General features: G+C 38.2%; 1 protein-coding gene and 1 pseudogene across 1 annotated transcript; both read right to left on the bottom strand.

Annotated features, from left to right (window-relative positions):
* Positions 1 to 4,301: 4,301 nt before the first annotated feature.
* Positions 4,302 to 4,803, bottom strand: LOC145774563 (zinc finger BED domain-containing protein 5-like; annotated as a pseudogene).
* Positions 4,804 to 4,947: 144 nt separating this feature from the next.
* On the bottom strand, positions 4,948 to 6,044 carry LOC145774564 (zinc finger BED domain-containing protein 5-like). Its single transcript, XM_082585831.1, has 2 exons — positions 5,214 to 6,044; positions 4,948 to 5,010 (listed from the first exon to the last, which is right to left on the bottom strand). Exons 1-2 carry the CDS (start codon positions 6,042 to 6,044, stop codon positions 4,948 to 4,950), a joined length of 894 nt encoding a protein of 297 aa, XP_082441957.1.
* Positions 6,045 to 21,396: the final 15,352 nt, after the last annotated feature.

A 21,396-nucleotide genomic window follows, 5' to 3' on the forward strand; every position in this document is an offset into this window, starting at 1 on the left:
CCCCTTTGCCCCCTGCCGGCGCCACTGCCTATGCGATCATCTATGACAGGGGTCACCAAATGGCGGCCCGCCACGCCGTATCGCTGCGGCCCGCGGAAGGTATCAGCGTACAAGTATAATCAAAAATACTTTTCTTGAGGAGTCAATGAGCATGAAGGTAAAAAATACTTTCCGGGAAGCATATTATTTTCGCTTTGCATACGATTCCACCGACCATTCAGATTGTAGTTCTAGGTGGGGGTCGCTCAACGTTATTCCAATGCGATGTCCAGCCACACTGTCCCAGTGGTTGATTAAAACGTCTGTTTTCGAATTTCGAAATTGTCTGTGAGCATAGGGTTGCTTATTTTAAGTTTGTAAGTGTCATGTAAACACTAGTGTGCGTTTCACCGTTATTGTGTTTCACAAGCAGTGTTCCCTTTAAGCAAGTTTTTGTTAGCAAAATAGGCCGGTGTGCCAAGTCAATTTATAATAAATTGACAAAGTATCATATATAAATTTAAAGACTTTTTCTGGTTGTATCAATAAAATGAAATATCTTCTGACAGGTGTTGTTTGTATTGATCGTGGTTGTATTTTCATAAGACAACTTCTGGTTGTATTATGGTTGTATTTTCATAAGACAACTTCTGTTTGCATTATGGTTGTATTTTCATGAGACAACTTCTGGCTGTATTATGGTTGTATCTTCAAAAGACAACTTCTGCTTGTATTATGGTTGTATTTTCAAAAGACAACTTCTGGTTGTAGGCCTATTATGGTTGTATTTTCAAAAGACAACTTCTGGTTGAATTATGAAAATATTTAGTTTGATACTGCAAAATGTTGTTAATCAACAATTCTTGCCATGCTGATAAGCACCGCAAGTAACAGTTGTCAAATAATCAAGAAATACGGTTTTATAGACTCTTACAAAAAGATAATAAACCAACTCATTGCTTTTTTAGAGGGAACACCGTTCATGAGTTACGATAGAAACGTTTTTTTTCGGTGATTTCTACAAGTGTTTGTTTCATGGTGCCTATATAGTTTCTTTCTCCCCGTTATTGGAGCCTATTTTTCGCTGATATGTTAGCAGCATAGCAGGTCACTGTTGTTGCCTGTATTGCGATGTGTCAAACATTTCTTTGGTTACTGAAACTGTTAATTGCAAGATATCTTTTGCGAAGCGAAGTGACATCACTCTTGCTTGGCGATGAATATTCTAATGAAACCGTTCGCCTCGCTACAAGTGCGCAAAACAAGTGGCCTCGTGTATTAGACATTGTTAAAGAAGTCAAAAGTGTTGTTAAAGGAGCTTGGCCTGGCGGTAGCGTTGTTCGACTAATTTTGTTGCTGCGGTATTCTAAGATAAATAGTAAGAACATGTAACGCTGAATACTGGGTACGAAATGCGTTCATTTCTAGCATAAGAGTCAACCTACCTAAAATTTTATTAGTGCGGCCCGTCACAGCTCTCCTTAGTGCCAAAGTGGCCCGCATGCAAAAAAGGTTGGTGACCCCTGATCTATGACATTTGTGAAACGACCAAAAAAATATTGAATAAATCAAGTAAAGAAATATTGAGTAAAGCGACGATTTCAGTGCTTGACTTAACCTTATTCTGCAATGCTAAACTGTTTGACTTTGCAAGAAAACGACAAATTTATGTAGTTAAAAACATTTGGTTTATACAGACGTTAGACAAGACTACGTTTGCTTCTAAAAACGGTAAAGCTGAACCTTCAGGAGAACCGCAAGTAAAACTTATATTAGCCAACATACGCCTATTGGTAATTAATACAATATTGTTATTTTAATTCTCAAATTCAATAACTAGTGTGATGCAGTCATCGAATTTGGCGGCGGCAATTGCCAAAGTAAATGCGAAATACAGTCGAACAACATATGAATTGCGTCGGCAAAACGTGCGGACGCAAATTTTGAACACACATTGATTTCAGATACCTAGTTAGCAAATCAACCCTTTTTTATACTGATTCAACGTCTGCAAACGTTGTAAAAAGAGCTGATGTCCGGCAGCAATTGTTGAAGCGAAAAAGCTTCCAGTTTTGTGCTAAAATGCTATATCTGGTCGACCCTTTTATACAATTCTGAAACTGGGACAGTATCACAAAAAATGGAAATACGGATCGATGCCTTCGAGCTCTGGTCATACAGGCAAATGTTAAAAATTTCATGGAAACAAAAAATCACTAACGATAAAGTATTATCCAAATTCAATTCAAGTAAAATTCTTTTACAAATAGTCAAAAGAAGAAAATTGAAGTATTTCGGACACACAATAAGGCAAAACTCGTTACAAAGATCATTAATAGAAGGAAAGATAAATGGTAAAAGAAACAAAGGCAGACCAAGAATGATTTGGACATCAAACATCACTAAATGAACAAAATTAAGTTATGAAAGTAAGTTACGAACAGCTCATGGTCGAGAACAATGGCGCATTGTATTCATTATCCAACCCTCAATACAAGGAAGGAACATAATGATGAATGGTCATGTGCAAAGAGAAAATTTCAACTCCTAACATGAGTGGTCGATATCATCAAAAACAGCGCCGTCTTGAAAGGAAAGTTCAAAACCATTGAATTCAATATTCAAACACAACTAGGTCAACAAAATGGGCAATTAAGACTCCCGATGACGCTCTTAGTGCAAACATACTCACAACTGTTGCCTGAATAAACGACGTCTATTAACGCTATTATTACCTAGACTAGACAACTTTACGTCATTGTTTCATGCGGCCCCAAAAGTTTAAGCCCCAAAAAGATTGGCTGCAACAATCGTAGAATTTTACGTTATAAGAATGCAAAAATCAAAACATTGATCGCTTGAAATGGCTGTTTTTGCTGACTGCAGTGAATACTACTTTCCAAAAAGTACAATAGTTGTTTTATTTCTTGAGCTTTACACATAGCATACAAGCGCATAAAGTTTAGAATTGCCGAGAAATCATTAAATTTGAAAGTGTAGTTTGAATCATGGCAAATAAATGTGTTCAAAATCTTTACTTGGCAATTGCTAACGTCACTCCACATTCCGTCATTTTACGTCGGCAATGATTTTGTCTCAGTAAAAATATGATAGGAAGACCGGTGATGCAACGTGCTGGATAGTATTTGGTCCACACCACTGCATCCAATAGTGCGGCAGCTATTTTGGTGCGATGATCTTTTGGTTGGCTGCATAGCCGAGTGGTGAGAACCCTGGAACGGCAACCGAAAGGGCGCCGGTTTGACACCGCTTAAGAGCATGCGGCTGTGTCTGTGGCAGAACACTTAAAGGCATGCCTGAAGGTGGACACGAAGATTGGCTTCCTTGCCTTCCCGTCCACTTAATCTAAATCTTCAACCACCGGTGAAAGCCTGGATACGACAAACATCTTTTGGTTCACTAACAGTTCAAAACCAAAATTAATCCGCATTTTTCTTGCGTGACGCACTAGCAAAACTACCCGTTTCAACGTTTGCAGACGGTAAATTAATATAAAATTCGTTACTGATTGCTTTGTTTCACTTAGTCTGAATGACTGTTGTATCAAGTGGAGCAAAATAAAATTTTGTCAGTGGATGTCGTTTGTCGTGCTGTTAAACGCCGAGGTACTGGAACAGCGACTATTGCATGAGTCTCCACATTACATATTAGTTTACAAGGCTAGCCACAGTCAAATTGATACATCGTTTAACAAGAAAAGGTTTGGAAAGTTGTAAACACTGATAGCAATTGTTTTACGTTTTAATGGGCATAATTTGTAACCCAACAAAGCACTTTATTTCACGTTTACGTCATTTTCTTTGACGAAAATATATCGAATTGGATTCGATATTCTAGATTCGATATAATAATTCTAGAAGAGATTCGAATCCTCAACTATTCGAAACGGCCCGTCCTTATGGTGCTCACACGGATCTACGTTTAGCTTCATCGAAATGGTTTAAAAAGAGGATTTTTTCTGGTAAAACGTTTTCGACAGTTGGTTTGGTTTAGTTTTGAATCTTTATCCTCGGACTAACAAAGCCTTGATAGGTTATTTCCGGTAGTTTAGCATACTTGTAGACCAGGGGTTCCCAACCTTTTTATGTTCTCGTACCACTTAGCCACCACGGATTGTCAACACGTACCACTATTTTCAAAACAACTAATTTGATCCAATATTAAGATGATGAATCTGGATGTAAAGTCAGCGAAAGTAGCAAAATTACAAACAAAACATCACAGAGTCCATTACACCACACAGCACAGAACGCATCAGAATAACAAAGAAAATAACACAACTAAACACAAACACAATACAACTAAATGTAATGAGATTTTTGTTTTTGTTTATCTTTCATCAGTTGATCGATGCGTGGCATAACTTTGCTAATAGCACATCTGAAGTCATGTCCACTCCAGGGGCACTTGGTCGGTTTCGATTTTTTGATTTGATGTTCATAAGAATAGAAAATCCCTGCTCGCATTCCTAAGTAGAAGGAATAATCAGTAGTTGTGGAACAGCGTGGGAAGCTAGCGTTGGTACGAAGAAGCCATACTAAGCCAGAAGTTTATTGCAGAACATTCTTTGCGTTGTTTTTTTGCTGTCTGATCCTTCTGCATGTCTATCAGTTCCTCTTGTTCCCCTGTACCGACAGGTAGGTCGGCTGGGTCCACTGAAAAAGGATCTGTGATGTATGGGCAGCTTGTGGCATCTGGAAAGTAATGCTGCAATTCAGCAGTTAGCAGCGAGAGGTGCTGGGTAATTTCTCTAAAAAAGTCATCACTGATTTCCATTTCAAGAGCTGACAGAAATTTAAACATACCGTAGCGCTCGTTTTCCACATTTTTCCTCCAAAATTCCACCTTTCGGATAAAAGCTCCCAGTTTTGAAACAAAGTTTACGACAGTACAGTTTTGCCCTTGAAGGGACATATTTAAATGATTGAAAGCTTCAAATATATCTGACTAATAAGCCAATCTTGCAATGAATTCCTCGTCCTCCAGATCGTTTTGAAATTCATGGTCTTTCTGTTAGAAAAATAAAAGTGATTCATTCCTCATTTCAAAAAGAGGCTTAGTTGTATTTCCTCGAGAGAGCCAGCGCACTTTTGTGTGATGCAGGAAACAAGTGTGGTCTGAGCCGAGATCTTCACAAAGAACCTTCACAATCCGAACCTTCACAATCGAGTATTTAAAGCTGATGTTTTAAAAAATTTTTCGATTTTGACTACCCTGTTCAAGCACATTAAAAACTTTGCAGGAAGAACCTTTGTGCAAAGAGCAAACCTGTGTATGAAACAGTGAACACTTATAACGCGAGGTGACACAGCTTTGACATGGGCTTGGAATCCAGACTTTCTACCGAGCATAGAAGGAGCCCCATCTGTCGTACATCCCACAAGATTTCCCCAATCCAGTTCATTTTCCTTGAAAAAATTATCCAAAGAGTTGAAAGTATCTTTTCCTTTTGATGTAGTAGACACCTCATGATTCAACAATAATTCCGTTTTTACAGAATCGTTCTGTGTAAAGCGGACGTAGACAAGCAGTTGGCAGCAGTTTGTGACATCTGTGGATTCATCAAGTTGTAAGGCAAATCCAAACTTCGAATCTCTTACTCCTGCAATCACTTGGTCAGTGATATCAACTGACATTTCCTCGATGCGTCGTTTCACAGTATTGTTAGAAAGCGATACACTATCCAACTTTGTCGCTGAATCTTCTCCAATCAAATTTCTGACTAATATCTTTGCTGCTGGCAAAACAAGTGACTCCGCAATGACATGAGCTTTTTTGTTTTGGGCCACCAGAAGAGATACTTCATAGGATGCTTTCACAATTCCGGTATTATTTCGGTAAAACTGGCCTGTGTGATCCATGCGCTGTCGCTTCACGTTCTCCCCAAGTCGCTCAAAATAACTCTCATCTCGATTCATTTTATCTGCATGATTGGACTCAAGATGCCGCTTAAGCAAATTTGGTTTCAAAGCTGCATTTGAAAGGGTTTTCATACAGATCACGCACTGAGGTATCTCCACGATGTTGAATAGCAATGAAGCCATACTTAATCTAATCTGCGCTATACTTTCGCTTCGACATTTTCAAATATTTAGATAAAATGTAATGCTGTTCAGGATTCAGTCACTACACGTCGGAAAACCAACATCAGAATAAACGCAATTCTGCAATTGCACAGACCACATTGCACATGTAATAGTTTCGTCACAGACACCATTAAGTTCGCACAGCAGCATTGTATTAATAACAATGACAGCAGGGAGCAAGATCGACAAAAGTAGCTTACTGAGTGCAGAGAATTTAGTACGGAAAGAAATAAAAGTGTTGTTCGCATATTTTAGAAACTCAAAATTAAATAATTGTTGCAATAGGCCTACTTTATTTGACAATATTACTACATATCGCATGCAACGGAGAGCTGCTCGCGTACCACCTGAAAAGCACCCGCGTAGGCGCGTACCACCGGTTGGTAACCCTTGTTGTAGACTGTAGAGGCTTTTAACGGAGGGCCGCGGTTGCTGAGATCGACAGAGTAAAGTTTCCGATTGTTGAAGTGTTGTTGCCGGGGAATTATTCTTTCCATCCATTTAATTATCATTTCATCCATGCAAAATCTTGCAATCCTCGCCTCAATAAGCAGCTGTTTGCCGCAGGCGCCTCCTATCTGCTAAATGTCTTCACGTAATTTTGCGTCATTGATTTGTGTTTTTTTCTAGGCAATTAAGCGTCATGTAATTTTGCCTCTCCTCTGCCTTGCCGTTTCATTTTTATGCGTTTCTTGTTTCGATTTTGTGCATGTAGATCAGATCTGTAATTTCAATTAATGAAGAACATCAGTCAGTTGGTTACTTGAAAAGGGCTAACACGAGTAATTGAGCATGGCCAAAAACGTTTGTAATTTTTAGCTCATTTCTATGTTATTATGTTAAATGCTGTCTGGTTGTTAAGTTTTATTTTTCTATAGTTAAAAAAATCACCTCTCTACCAAAATTTTATCTCAATGATTACAAAAAATAACGAAAGCCTTTGACCACGTAGGTATATCAATTTTCTCAAATGTGCGATATTTAGCGGCTGAGTTTATAAGCCATTCATTAGGGCGGGATTAAAAAATCCAGTCTCGTATTTTACGAGCGTCTTTGGAACGAATACATTACAAGGTGGATAGGCTGTCTTGCTTAAAATGTAGCTAAATTTTTGGAACATTTTATTTTCTTGCCACTGTCTCTATATACACAGTGGTGTCCAAAATATCAGTGGCGTATCCTGGTTGATTTTCGTAGACATGCAATGGAGGGAGGGTCATAGCCAGTCTAGGGGGGGTTGGGGGCATGCTTTCCCAGAAAAATTTTGCAAATTTGCCTTAGGTTTTATAGCTTTTCTTGCAATCTGAGCCTAAATGAAGAAATGGGAAAGGAAGCCATGTAGTCGATTCATTGTCAAATGGCATAACAAGATAGAAAATCTTTTACTGTAAATAGTTTTTGTGAAAATTAATTAACTGACGCAAGCCCTGTGCAGTCGTATGAGGGGAATTGAGCCATGACTTTAAGCTTTTAACAGCCTTTGATTTTGGCGAGATTTAAAACTTCAAGCAAACAATTTAGATGCTATTTGAATAGCAGAAATAAAAACTCAAGTCTTAAACCTCGCTAAATCAAAGGCTATCTAAAGCCTGAAGTCATGGCTCAATTCCTCTAATACGACCACGCAGGGCTTGTTGTTATGCCACTTCACAATGAATCGGCTACATGGCTTCCTTACCTCATTTCTTTATTTAGGCTTAGCCTACTTATTATATTTCTTTTTGTTTCTAAGTAGTATGTAGGCTACGGTAGCCCACTGCGTTAAATCGAGAAGGCGTTTCAATAAATTACAGCATTATCATTTATATTCTTTTTACAGATCACATGATAGCCTACTGGATTAGGCTATTTCATTTAGAATTAATTTAAATAAATTAGATACTGTAGATGACATGTGATAAGAGTCAGCTAATAAAATAATTATGAGATAAATTGAGTTTTCGTGCTGTTGATTCTTTTAAGTTAGAAACAAAATGTATTGGCCATAGAAAACAATGTGAAATCCCATCTTTTTCAGCATGGTTATTGGTTAATCATATGTTTTTCGACAATTTTAAAGAAAAAACTTAGATGTGATAACATTAATCAGAGCAACTCAAAACTCGAATTTGCAAACAAAAGGCGTAATTATTATGGTTGAATGCTTTACAAAAAACCATCTCATGAGTTATCTGCGCCAAAGTTCCACGCAGGGCGATGCTCAGTAATCTTATTAATCGGTAGGCTATAATTTAAAATCAATAACAACTAGCTAAATTATCAGAGTATTTTATGAAAATCGTATTATATCTCTAAAAGTAACAGCAACGTCATTTGCCGCGAAATATACACTTGAATAACTTTTAGGAAAAGCCATAAAATTTCAAAGGTGCCGATCGTGTAGTTCTTTAGTAATATTGGATTGAAAGGTGCCAAGCCTCTATCGTCCCCTCCACAGGACAAACGGTTAAGATGACGCTTAGCTAGGCATCACGGCCTTGTCAGAACAACTTCACAAATACAAACAAAGCTGATAACTCTCCTTTACAACAAAATGCGGCAAACCAAAGATGACAGCGAGAAATCTTTTTCCTTCTATCAGGATGCAGAAGCAGTGGTGGCAACCAGATCCATTTGCTGCATTTTTGGAAGGGGGACAATCTCCTCCTTGGTTACGTCACTAGCCCATGCACAAACCCATTGTCCTTAGTTTGACACCGGACAGATTAATCACTTACCATCTACAGACAGACACTACCGTACCCAAAGTCTCACTTCGCCTCACCATGGTGTCTCACGAGGCACAACTTGGCGTGTTCGACTTGCAGCGACAATTTGCTGCAAGTCGAACAATTAACAACTCCAGTCTTGTCTCTTTGACTACACCGCACAGGACTGGTACGTAAACCCATTTCAATTAAACGCCCGACTTGTATTTTTTGGATACCATGCGGTTTTCTTAAAAGGGTCTTGATTTGGAAGTTGGAACCCGAAGATTTTATTGGTACCGAGGTAAAATTACCTTTAGTCTCTACATTCTCGTCTCCACTCTCAAGAAAACGCTGCTCACGCTACCAAAACTGTCAATGTAAACGTAGTTTGTAATATAACATTCTGGGCTAAAATCGTAGACCAGTGCTAATTGCATTCATCGAATACTAGCATTTTCTCAACAAGCTGATCTCTTATCATTATTTATGAAGAATCGATTTCGCTATGACATCATCATCTTTAGCAAGGCCATGTAAGAAATACATTTATTAGAATAAAAAAAAACAAGTAAAAAGCACGTAAAAGGAACAAATAAAAGAAATTTTGATTTTAAATTGCTGTGCACGCGTACTATTCTATTGTCAACGTAAAATAGATGGTTCAATAATGTCGAAACCAAATGCTGCAGCACTAAATCTTAACCAAATGTCCTGACATGATTTCTAACCGTGGAGTGAAGAATGGTAGAAAAAGTGAACCTTTCAAGTTCAAAACGAACACAAAAGGAAAAACGCAATTTAGATTCAGTCTATTCCAATAAGTTCAGATCAATACAACGTAATTTCTTTATCGCTGTACACACAGTGTGGGGACTGAGCTTTGTTGAAGAAATTCTCCAGAAAGCAAGATTTATCATTTTTACGTTGATTTACAACGTCTGATGACGATTAAGCCTACAACCGAACGTCTGCAGACAGTAGCGTACGCAGAATTTTCTCAAAGGGGGTGGGGGGGGGCATACATCATTTTTTTTCCAATCATGAATGAATTGAATGAGCGCTCATTTGCTAAGAAAAACCAGTAAGTCATATTGCGAAAGATTAGTCTACCATACTCAGCTTGCATTAATGATAATTTTTACGACTAGCATTTCTAAACAGGATAGACATCTACATGACAAATAAATAGGACTAAATAACATTTGAAAGTTTAGTTTGATTCCAGGCTTGTTTCATAAAAAATAATATAATTTACATCTTTATTTTGATTAACTGGTTTAAAATTTATTGGTTTGAATGTCCATTGTCATAGTTTGGATGATTGATATTTTGAAATGGACTTGGAAATGCACTATCAGACTGAAGGTTATTATCTATTGCTAAAATTTAGTGTTTCGGCTGCGTGATCCTCCGTTCCTTATGTATTTTTCATGTTTGTGGTTTGTTTATTCGGCAACCCTGTTACCTTATGCTTGTAAAAATGAGTAAACATAATTCTAGTTCTAAAACATGACCAATTGACCATAGATATAAGAAACTTTGATTTCCCGTTTCAAAAATTCACTTTCTTTTCTTATAGCTCATGTTTCTCTTTCTTCCTTGTCATAACCCTTTAACGGCCATGCTCTTTTTGGACTTTTTTTTAGATCTTGACTGAAACGGGTCTTTAACTTTAAGCCCCCATATCTCGATAACGGTAACTTCCAGAAAAAAAGTCAAAACATAAAAGTAGTTATATTTTTCACTGTCTTTTTGAATATGCTGACAGATTTTGTGTATTTTACTTGTATTCTTATAACCATAATTGCTGTCGTACTACAAAAACTTTAGTGCATTTTTTAGATCTTTTCAAAAAGTAAAAAAATCTTCCACATGCTTCAAGTTTAGCCTCTAGGTGTCAGGCAAGTCTCAAGCTTTCTAAAAATGTGTTATAACGAGTGTTACCATTTGAAAATTTTGAGCTACAAACGATTTTATGTGTGAGTATTGTCCTACAGCTGAAACATTTTGCAGCGCCATATCTAGCATCGTAGTTTTGTTTTACTATTAGCAATTCTTTAATTACAGTCCAGTCGCTGAACTTAAAAAAATGATCAAACCCGAAAAAATAATAATATTAAGCTGAAACTTTGCCAGGTGGTTCTATTGATGATGTGGAGTCACCAAGAAAAGCCCCATGATTCCCTTTGGGAATAGTGAGTTTTGGCCATTTTCCATAATGGCAGCAGCTCCCATAGGCCAAAAATTCGAAATCGTCTAAAATTGATGTTTTATACCTCATTGAAAAGATAATTTAATGTTAAATCACTTTTACAAAAGAACTGTGGTCCAAAAGTGCCCACTTTTGATGTTATGATTCATGGAACTGTCATAAGTTAAGATTTAAACTTCTAACGAAAGCGCATGTTTTATCATTAATTAGTAGATGAATGTTTTGGAATCAATGTAACTTATTTATGTATTGGAGTATTTCAGGATAAGATATTCGAATGTTATGTTGCCGCTTAAAATAAAATTCGATTGAAGACAGTTGCTCTGTTGCTTGTTATTGTCAGAATATGCTTTCTTTAATATCTTTTAGATATATTTAGCAAATAAAAATTAAATTAATTTTGTATTGGTTGTGCAAAGCTGCAAAGACAAAATTTGGCGGTGAAATTGTCATATAACTTTGGTAAGCATGATTCCTCTTCTTCATTGTACTCTTATAGTTTGTTTCGGCTTATTTCTATATGTGTGTAAAACTTTACTCGCCATATGGCAAAAGACAAATCAATATTTTATTTGTTTAGATGGCGCAATTCATCAAAATGTGTGTTGTGCGAAGGTGAATTTACCGCACCTACACCTTCTGTTCAAGTAGACAGTAAAGGCTTGAATACCTTGATAAAAATTAGTGCAGATCGAAAAAGCTGACCACATACTTACAAGGGGTCGAACATGTATTTGTGCATCATGACTGTCATAGAAAGTTTGTAGATAAACGTAAAAATCGACTGATGGAACATTTCCAGTTCAGAAATTACGATCATCTTTGGACATAACCTTCAACTGGAAGCTACATTACTTTTTGTATGCTGAACCTGTTGATTTAAAGCACAAATATAGAGATAAAAGTACAAATGTCATGACACTACCCCTCAGATCTAATATTGTAGGAAAGGGTAGAGAAAGATATGATTCTTGGGGCAAAACTGTATTGGCACGCCTAGAAAGTTGTGTAAACCGCGTGGCAGAAGAGACATTGTATCATGCAGTGTGCAACTGTGCATGACTACTGTGATTTTTGTGCTACTCAAAAGGATAGCCTACAAAGCAAAAAGAAAGACCTATGAATATTTAGAAATGTTGACTGCATTCGATAGACTTTGTAGCTGGTTGGAAGAAAAAAGTGACTGCGAACTGTATTCTCTTAAAAAACTTGGTATGGAAATGGAACGGTTAGCTGGACACGATAGAATACACTCTGAGAAAAGTCTGCGAGAAAAGCTAAAACATCACTACAGAACACATTTATTTCACTGAGCTGCCTGGAAGAGCGAATGTAGTTTGCTTTCGAGACATGGCGCCATATTTTCTATACCAAATGAAAACCCAAGAAACAAAGGAAGACATCGTCACACCTGCTACTAAGATAATCAAGGCTGAACTCAAAGAGTTAAATAAATCGATTGATGTACTGTATATCCCAGTCCCACCATACATGATATTGAAAACATCAAAACGAACAAGGAATGGGTCCCTGAGAGCTTACTACTTCTCCTGGCTCATATCGTGCTATCAACACTGAAGCAAGTGAGCAATCGTCAATGTAGGCTATCCCTTAAGCAGCGAGGCCAAGATCAGTTTTGTGTCCTATTGTATTCGGACTGGGGGTGCAGCTGGAAAAGTTATTTGCATCTAAATGACTGATAAACCAACTATTGTATAAGCATGGTTATCAATACCTTCTACTCTAGTGAAGTTCTAAGGTAAAAACAATCTGCAGTCGAAAACTCAGCTGTAGAAACAATCGAATGTGATGAAAATAACTTCTGCCAGTGGGTTGCAGATAACGACGACCATAATCTGGTAACACTCACAGGAAAAGGCACGTTTCATGGTATGGGAGTTATCTCAGTAAGTTCAACAAGTATGTCTAATGCTACAGCTATAAAGCGATTAAAAGAAAGAAGAAAAGCAGCCGAGTTTGCGAGAACTAGAGGTATACATATTGAAAAGTAATGCATATCAAAGTAAAGATAATTTTGTGTAGAACTTTTTTGTAATGGATTGCATCTTTGGAAATTCAACAGCTATCGAAATACCAAGAAAAAACTGAATATGTGTTATTTTCAAAAAATGTATTTTTTTCCTTCTTGTAAAATTGAAAATATAAAAAACAAATCAAATACAAACCTAGTATTTTTTTCAACTTTCAGAAAGCACAACTATTTATCTTTCCAAAAACGTAAAAACCATGTTTTTACTCAATTGCAAATAGTGTACTTTGTTTTAGGGTTTGGGCTCTTTAAAAGGCACATGGCAGTTAAAGGGTAAGTGGTTACTCGCGACGTTGCTATAGTTGATGGCAATGAATATGAGAATGTATTTCCAGAAAATCATTGATGGCCAGGTGAAAAACTGTGAATGCCGCTCAACATATCAACCAATGAGGATGATACTGCAGCTTTTCTTACAGAAGACGTTGTATATGAACTGACACACCCAACAAGGCTTGGTGGATCAGCTTGGCGAATGAACCAATTAAGCATTAACTGTTTGAATGGAAATAATCGCACTGTGCTTGTGATTTGTATTCAAGAATTTATTTGTGCAGCAACTGTTAAAACAATAATGTTGGTGGTGTATTGTGTACAGATGAGCCAATATTATGTGCAGTTGTGCACGAGCACATTTTTTTCGAATGTTGTGAGCACATTGGACATTTTAGCTTCCTGTTTATTGTGAGCACATTTGTCTGTATATTTGAGAGGGAGATTTTATGTTGATTTCAGAACTAAAAAAGTACTGTTGATTTGATGTTGCTTTTACGTTTTATTTGAATCAGGAAGTTTCAAATAAGATATTGACAGGAAGCTTGTGTTCTATAAAAAGTGAGCAGATGAAATACAAGTGCTGTTGGAACACGATTTATCATTTGTTGGTCGCATGACATCACTTTACCCTTTTTTACTCTGATGTTTGTATTTAAACACAAAAGGAATACTTGCGAAAAGAATGTCTTATGAAAAGCTTCAGTGTGTGATGAGGGGATGATGATCTTCAAAAGGGCTTTTACCCTCAACACTTCAAACCGATTGATAGTGATGATGAAGATAGTGAATATGAATCCGATCGCCAAAGACATATTATCCCTCTAGATAGCTCAACCAGGGATTCATAATATAGAGATCGCCAACTCGGCTGGATATCTGACGAGCGGAGTGTAAAAGTGTTGCAAGATATTTAATAAATTTTTAGAAAAAATATTATTTTGGCATTTTTAAAGAGGTAGTCGCCCAAAACTTTCCCGTAAGTAACTATTTTAAAGCTAATCTAAAACAATTTTATTATTCACTTATCAAACTATCCTATTTTTTGCAAATTTAACCTCTCTTTAAAAGTTTTATTTAAATTTTATACATGAATTCACAATTCACATTGTTATTGCAAAGTAAAACAACTACAAACTACTTTCTCAATTTTGCGACAACTTTAACTTTCAGGTTAGTTTTAAATGGACAAGCTTTGGGCAACCACTACTCTTTAAAAGTACCAACAAATTAGTTTTTCTAAAAATTAAAAAAATCTGGCAACACTTTTACACTCCGCTTGTCAGATATCCAGCCGAGTTGGCGATCCCTATACTATGAATTCCAGGCTCAACCCCTAAAGATGAAGGTGTTTTTGAAAGATTTGACCTATCCAATCGCAAAAGATGCACGTCTTTGATCCCTTCTTCAATATTTGATGTGGAGGAAAGTGATGAGGAATTTGATTTAATTCCTCCTCATAAAGAAAAAAGCATCGAAGCCCCCTTCAAACTGCTGATGAATGGGATCCTAAGAGATGTGAACATGGAGGATGTGACGGCCAATGCCTCTGCGAGACTTTTGACTTGTTTGAGGAGGTTGAAACTCCATCTCAACCCCATCTGATTTGTTTAGTGATGAATTTTGGAGGGTTAACACCGTTGATTTCATTTGCTTTCTTGATGAGATATTCAACAGATATTGGGGATTTTACTTTAAAGTCTAGAAGTGATTCACAATGGGTCTTACAAGAGGTATCTAATGTCACATTTTATGTCACAAACAGAGACACGAGAGAGAACTGGGAACAGGAGTCATGAATTACGGGAGATGGGCTTAACAGTTGTAGTTATATGGGGTTGTGTTTGGTGAAAGGAGAATTTAAGAAAGCCAGATGTGAGGGCTTTTATACAGAAAGTGCAGCTTACAAAGGTCCTTAAGTTAACAAAAGAAAATGTCCATCAAATCGATGAATGAGAGCCTGTTTGGCTTCCTTCGCTGTGACATCCGAGTCCCCACACATTTGGAGAAGAGATTTGAGAATTTTCAGCCGATATTCAAAACACAGAAGTGAGCAATGAGGATGTTGGAGATCACATGGCTGAGTATTTAAAAGAGCATGGGTTGTTAAAACAGCCGAGGCGTACTTTGGTAGGAAGGTAGGAATTCTATTTTGGAACCGATATCTTGATTCTAACACCTCTTTAAAAGTGGTATTTGAAACATGGCTTAGAAATGACGAGAGTCTGTATGCAGTCATCCAATACAGAGCAGAGGTGTGTTTCAAGCAGTTTGGTGAGACGGTGGCAGAAGCCAGACGTCAAGGTGATTCTCACCCAGATGAGGCCATCATCGCTTCCAAATGGAAATTATTAGGAAATAGTTCTTACGGTAAAGTCCTAACCGCCAAAGACTGTGGGCTTATTGTGATGAGGAGAAAGCAAAACGCATGGTTAATGAGCTTAGATTTCTTCATCTTTCACTGCTGAAAGAAGATCTCTTCGAAAATAATATGGGAAAAATGATTTGGGACTTACCTATTCAAATAGGGCAAATGGTTTATCAAAATGAAAAGCTTCGTCTTTTACAGTTCTATTATGAATTTTCTTTTAAAATTTACTGATAGAAAAGACTTTGAATTAGTTCAATGTGACACCAATTCATTGTATTTTACTATCAGTGGATGGACTGATATGAATGGTTGCAAAAGCCGCTGGAACCCAACGTAATGTAACGTCTATGGCCTCCCGCAAGGCTCTGTCCTTGCACCTATCTTATTTAACATATACACCAACGATCAACCAAAACCCCCCAACGTACGTCGTTTCATTTATGCCGACGACCTCTGCTCAGCTACCCAATCAAAAAACTTAACGGTGATAGAAAAGATCTTAACAGGAGCACTCTCCGACTATTCCACCTATTACAAGTACTGGAGCTTAAATGCAAACCCTTCCAAAACCCAAGTAGCATGCTTTCACTTGAACAATCATAAGGCTAGCCAAAAACATATCATGAATTGGGAAAACACTGCATTACAATATACCCCCATTTTCTGTATATCTTGGCATAACACTGGACAGGACTCTATCCTATAAGACACACCTACTGAGACTTAAGAAAAAATTATCTGCTTGCAATAACCTTTTGCAAAAGCTGGGAAACTCAAACTGGGGAGCAGATGAGCACACACTGAAGCAAACAGCACTGGCTCTTTGTTACTCGACCGCTGAATACTGCGCTCCAGTATGGGCTAAGTCAAGCCACACTAAAGTGATTGACTCCGAATTAAACCAAGCATGTAGAATCATAACTGGCACACTCCGTTCAACACCAATCTCCAACCTCTATAACTTAGCAACTATAGCTCCACCTCATATCCGAAAAGAAGTCACTACAAAAAAGGAAAGAGTAAAACAAATATCCGACCAACGCTACCCTCTCTACAAACACAAACGTATTCCAACAAGACTCAAGTCACGCAAGAGCTTCATCAAAGTCGGCGCATTGGAACACACAAGCGCGGCAGAGGCACGATTAGAAATGTGGATCTCTGAGCTCGATAGGACACAACATCCTGCCATCCCAAGTCCTTCCGAAAGTCTTCCACAAACTCCCACCCTTGAGAGAAAAGAGTGGTGCTGCCTAAATAGAGCCTGCTGCGGAGTCGGGAGAAATAAAAGCAACCTTTTCCAATGGAAGATGACTCCTGACCCAATGTGTGATTGAGGCCTAAACAATCAGAGACGATGAAGCACATCCTCACCAACTGCCCCCTTAGGCCCTTAGCCCTTCATGTGATGATAACGACCTCAAAAACATTACAAACAATGTTCTTACCTGGCTCCGACACTGGCGTGACAAGCTATGAATGAATGAATGAATCAGTGGATGGACGACAAGTGGCTCCTCGTGCCCCATCCTGTGGGTAACATGTGCTGTGCACCCAAGCAGATGCCAAACGAAACTTGTCAACCAAGAGCCTCTACCCGGACAGCACAGCTGCAAGGGGTAATGGACAAGTTCAGAAGCCCCACCATTCTGCAGCTCAACATAGAAGGCTACACAACAAGCAAGGTCAAAGTTATGGAGCAGCTTGCCCATACCAACCGGGCACTCGTCATCCTCAAGAGACCCACTGCACCTCTGCAGATAGGCTAGCTAATATATCCCAACTACACGCTAGCCAGGTCTACCTTAAGCAGAAAGCACGGCATTGCCATGTTTGTGCATGAGAGCCTGAAGTGGACCTTTGTCGACCAATCTCCAACTGATGCCGAGATTGAGTGGGTGTGCAATGTGCATTTGTATCTCAGACTACAACATCGACAACATCTACAAGACCCCACCCTCGCGAATGTTGCCACAATCCCTTCCAACGTTCCCATCCCCCAGTCTCTACACTGGCAATTTCAACTTGGAGATTTCAAGCCAGATTATCGACTGGGGCTACAGCAAAACAAGCAGCGACATAGAATTGCTGGCTGACTGGACCTCTACAAACCATCTTGCCTTCCTATTCAATCCAAAGGAACCAGCCAGTTTCCACTCCGGCCGCTGGGGAACAGGGACAAACCTTGACTTGGCCTTCGCGAGCGTCGACAGCTCTCTTCCAAACAGACGCGTGCTTGAGAAGTTCCCACGGTCCCAACACCGGCCGTCCCTCATCATCGCCCCAAAACTTGTGGCTCCTATTCCGAGTTCACCGGTAAGCGATGGAACTTCAAAAAGCCAATTGGAATCAATACAGCCTCCTGACCAATGAGTCTGCTGCAAAGTTACCATCGACTGAAACATGCAACGCAGACGAGGCATACCAGGACGTATGCAATGCCATAATAACTTTCAAAGCAAACTTCCTACCAAAGCTTTATCATTCTATCAGTAACAAGAGAGAAATTTTGGTCAGTCAACCAAGAAAACTTGAAAATTTGGGAAAGAAAGTTTCAAAACTGAGACTGGACAGACGATATTTCGAAACCAAAGTCAAATTTATCTTACGATTTTTCATTTTACGTATATAGCAGATTTAATTCCTGATGAGGACACACGAACACGTCGAAAACGTTTGAGTTCATTTTAATTATGTTATATATTTTGTGTGTAAAAAAGTATGTTAAACCTGCTAAGGTTACTCTGTTTTATTTTGCCATAATAACTGCGGCAAAGGCCACTATACCACATGGCTATCGAACCAGCTATAAACCATACTGGGACACTGAGTATGAGGCTCTCTATCGCTCCTACTTAGGTGCCACAAGTGGAGCTGCTTCTAACACCGCCGCCACCAGAATACTTGAGCGGCTGGACACAAAGAAGCTTAAGCGATGGAACGAAGCTGTCCAAACCATCGACTTCTCACACTCAAGCCGCAAAGCATAGAGCATCATCAACAACCTCACTTGGTGCTCAGCAAACTCTCCTCGTCAGTGCCCTGTTTCTGCTAATGCCATCGCTTTCCAGCTAGCGCAGAACGAGGTCTACAAGACAAAAGACTGCAAGGCATCCCGCCTTGTTGCCAAGGAAGCATCTGCCCTGTGGCGAGTGGAAACATCACAAGAAGAAACAATCTCTGGAGACTTCAATCCAGAGGAATTCGTCACCACCCTCCGCCTAGCGAAACCACACAAGTCTCCAGGGTCTGATAAGATCACACTGCTAAGCAAAAGAAAGCACTTATGATTGGAGCAAGACAGTCTCTATAACAGGCAAAGACACCACGCGCTTCCAGTCGAAAACTGGAGGCAGATAGTTAAAACAAAGTTTTTAGCTGTCACGCAAATGCTTTTGATTTTGGCGAGTGCATTGTTATTCAGGAAGCTAAATACGCTTAATAACAAATTTAAACTAGACACTGCAGTTTTTTCAGAGAATTAGAGGTTTTTATGTGTGAAACTACATTAGCCTGGCAGTTCAGCTGCAGAGGCCACCAGCCAGCAGGCTAGTGTGTTAGATATGTTTAGTACATGAATTAAACTTGAAACCAAGCTAATTAGTCTAAATTGTGTGCTTTTGAAAGTAACATATATGTTTCTGTACAGTGTACCGGTAGTTCATAGACACCGCTAGCCCTAATGTGATAAGTGATAATAGGCAGAAAGCATTGTGTTACCTGATACAGATCTGGTTACAACGGAAATGAACAAATTTCAATGCATTGCTTACCCAAGGATTGGCTAGTGAAGAGAGAGAGCGATGGTTGAAGTCAATACCACGAGATAAGATAGCAAAAAGCAAAGATACTGTAGTGTGTGTGAGATGCACTGGCTCATAGATTGCGAAAAAGTTTTGTACTACAGTAAATTAAGGCCAGCATCATACCATCAGTTTTCAATTGTATTTCAAAAAGTCTTGTTCCTAATAATGTTAGTAAAAAAAGAGATACTCAGAGAGGGCTACAAATAGTACAAGAAGCTTTGTTGCTGATGAAGTAGATCAGTATTACAAAACAGACACAATTACTAGTTTTGATGCAGATACACAGTTAAAAAAGCTAATTGCTTTATAATCATTTCAATCCACATTCCACAGTAATTTCATTTGTTAAGGAAACAAGCATTGTGATACAGTCAACTGATTTAAGCTGTGGAATCCCGTTATTTTTTATAACTTTGCACAACAGTTTTAAGTTTGATTGTTACCATTTCGGAATTAATTGCTTCATCTCCTTATTTGTCAAAAACAGAATTGTTAAAACGAACAAGTGATCAGTTATTGAAGAAGCAGTTAATTATCTTTCTAAAGCAGACAAAAGTCACCACAGCCTTGTGATTACATTCTTGTAAACATCTTTTAACGGAGTCATAGCGGTTTTTGCGTTGTTTTTAGTGTAATTGTACTCAGCTTGTTTGCATGTGAATACAATGTCTCTCATACTTGTTTTAATACTATTCACAGGTATATTTGGCTTTTTCCAAAAGTATTTACATATTTTCCTAATGAGGGAATAAAGTTTCGTCAAAAATGTTTGAATTTACTCTGCTAGTTTTTGAATGTTATCCAATCCCATTAACTTGTTGTCTATTGTTTGTTTGTGGTATTGCAAAAATATATCATACCAAGCATATAAATGTTACTAAGGATAATAATACAATACTCAGCAGTAATGCCATTTTAACAACTAGTACACAAAAAATTTTCAATTAAGTTTTGTCGCATCATAACTTTTCTTATATATATATATACTGCTTAAATAGCTTACAATGCACACGGGAGAGACTCAAAAACCAATAGGTTGCTGTACAACGTTATTCCCGGAAAGAAAGGTAAAAACAACAATATGGGTAAAATTACATTGGACATGAACACTTGAACAGCCTCCGATGAAATGTATGTTATTATATATTGTATAAAAATGTTTCTTGCATCACTTCACAAGACTGTTTGATCCCATGTCTTCTGGGGTCAGATTTTCCTGATAGCTCAGTGGACAAACACTTGGATCTGTAAGCAAAGATTAAGATCAAACAACGGTACAACACTAACTACATCCAGCAGCAAATAGTTGACAGTATAAATAACACACACCAACAAACGAAAACTTCACAACTGTCAATCAGAGCAGTGACGGCACGAATACGTGCAGAAAGCAGATTGGAAAAAGTTCAAAGAACTGCCAGGCACACTTTGTGCGGAATGGCCCGTTTCGGCTAGTCCGATTCGGCTGATCCGATTCGGCTAGTCCGATTCGGCTATTACCCTTTTCGGCTACAGCCCGATTCGGCTAGTCCGATTTGGCTGATCCGATTCGGCTAGTTCCCTATTGGGCTACAGTCTTTAGCGGTTAGTTCCCTATTCGGCAATTTTTTGAAAATCCAACGATAATCCTTCTGTAATCCAACAAAATCCAACATCGTTTCTTTTGCATTCCGACAAATTTAGCGAAAAATGTTTGAATAATTAAATTTCTTTTACAGTTGAAATTATCGAAGCTTTAGATGAGTGGGGTTTTGACCTAACCATTGAGATCTTAAAACTAAAAAGCGAATTAAATTTATTTTTGAACTATTACTGTTTGCTCAGATGAAATTGACATGTATCATGCGTCGCCGTCTGCATGCAAACTTAGAATATATTAGAATCCTCAACTATTACAAAATTCTAAAT

This window comes from Aplidium turbinatum, chromosome 7 (assembly GCF_918807975.1).
Source record: "Aplidium turbinatum chromosome 7, kaAplTurb1.1, whole genome shotgun sequence".
NCBI lineage: Eukaryota > Metazoa > Chordata > Ascidiacea > Aplousobranchia > Polyclinidae > Aplidium > Aplidium turbinatum.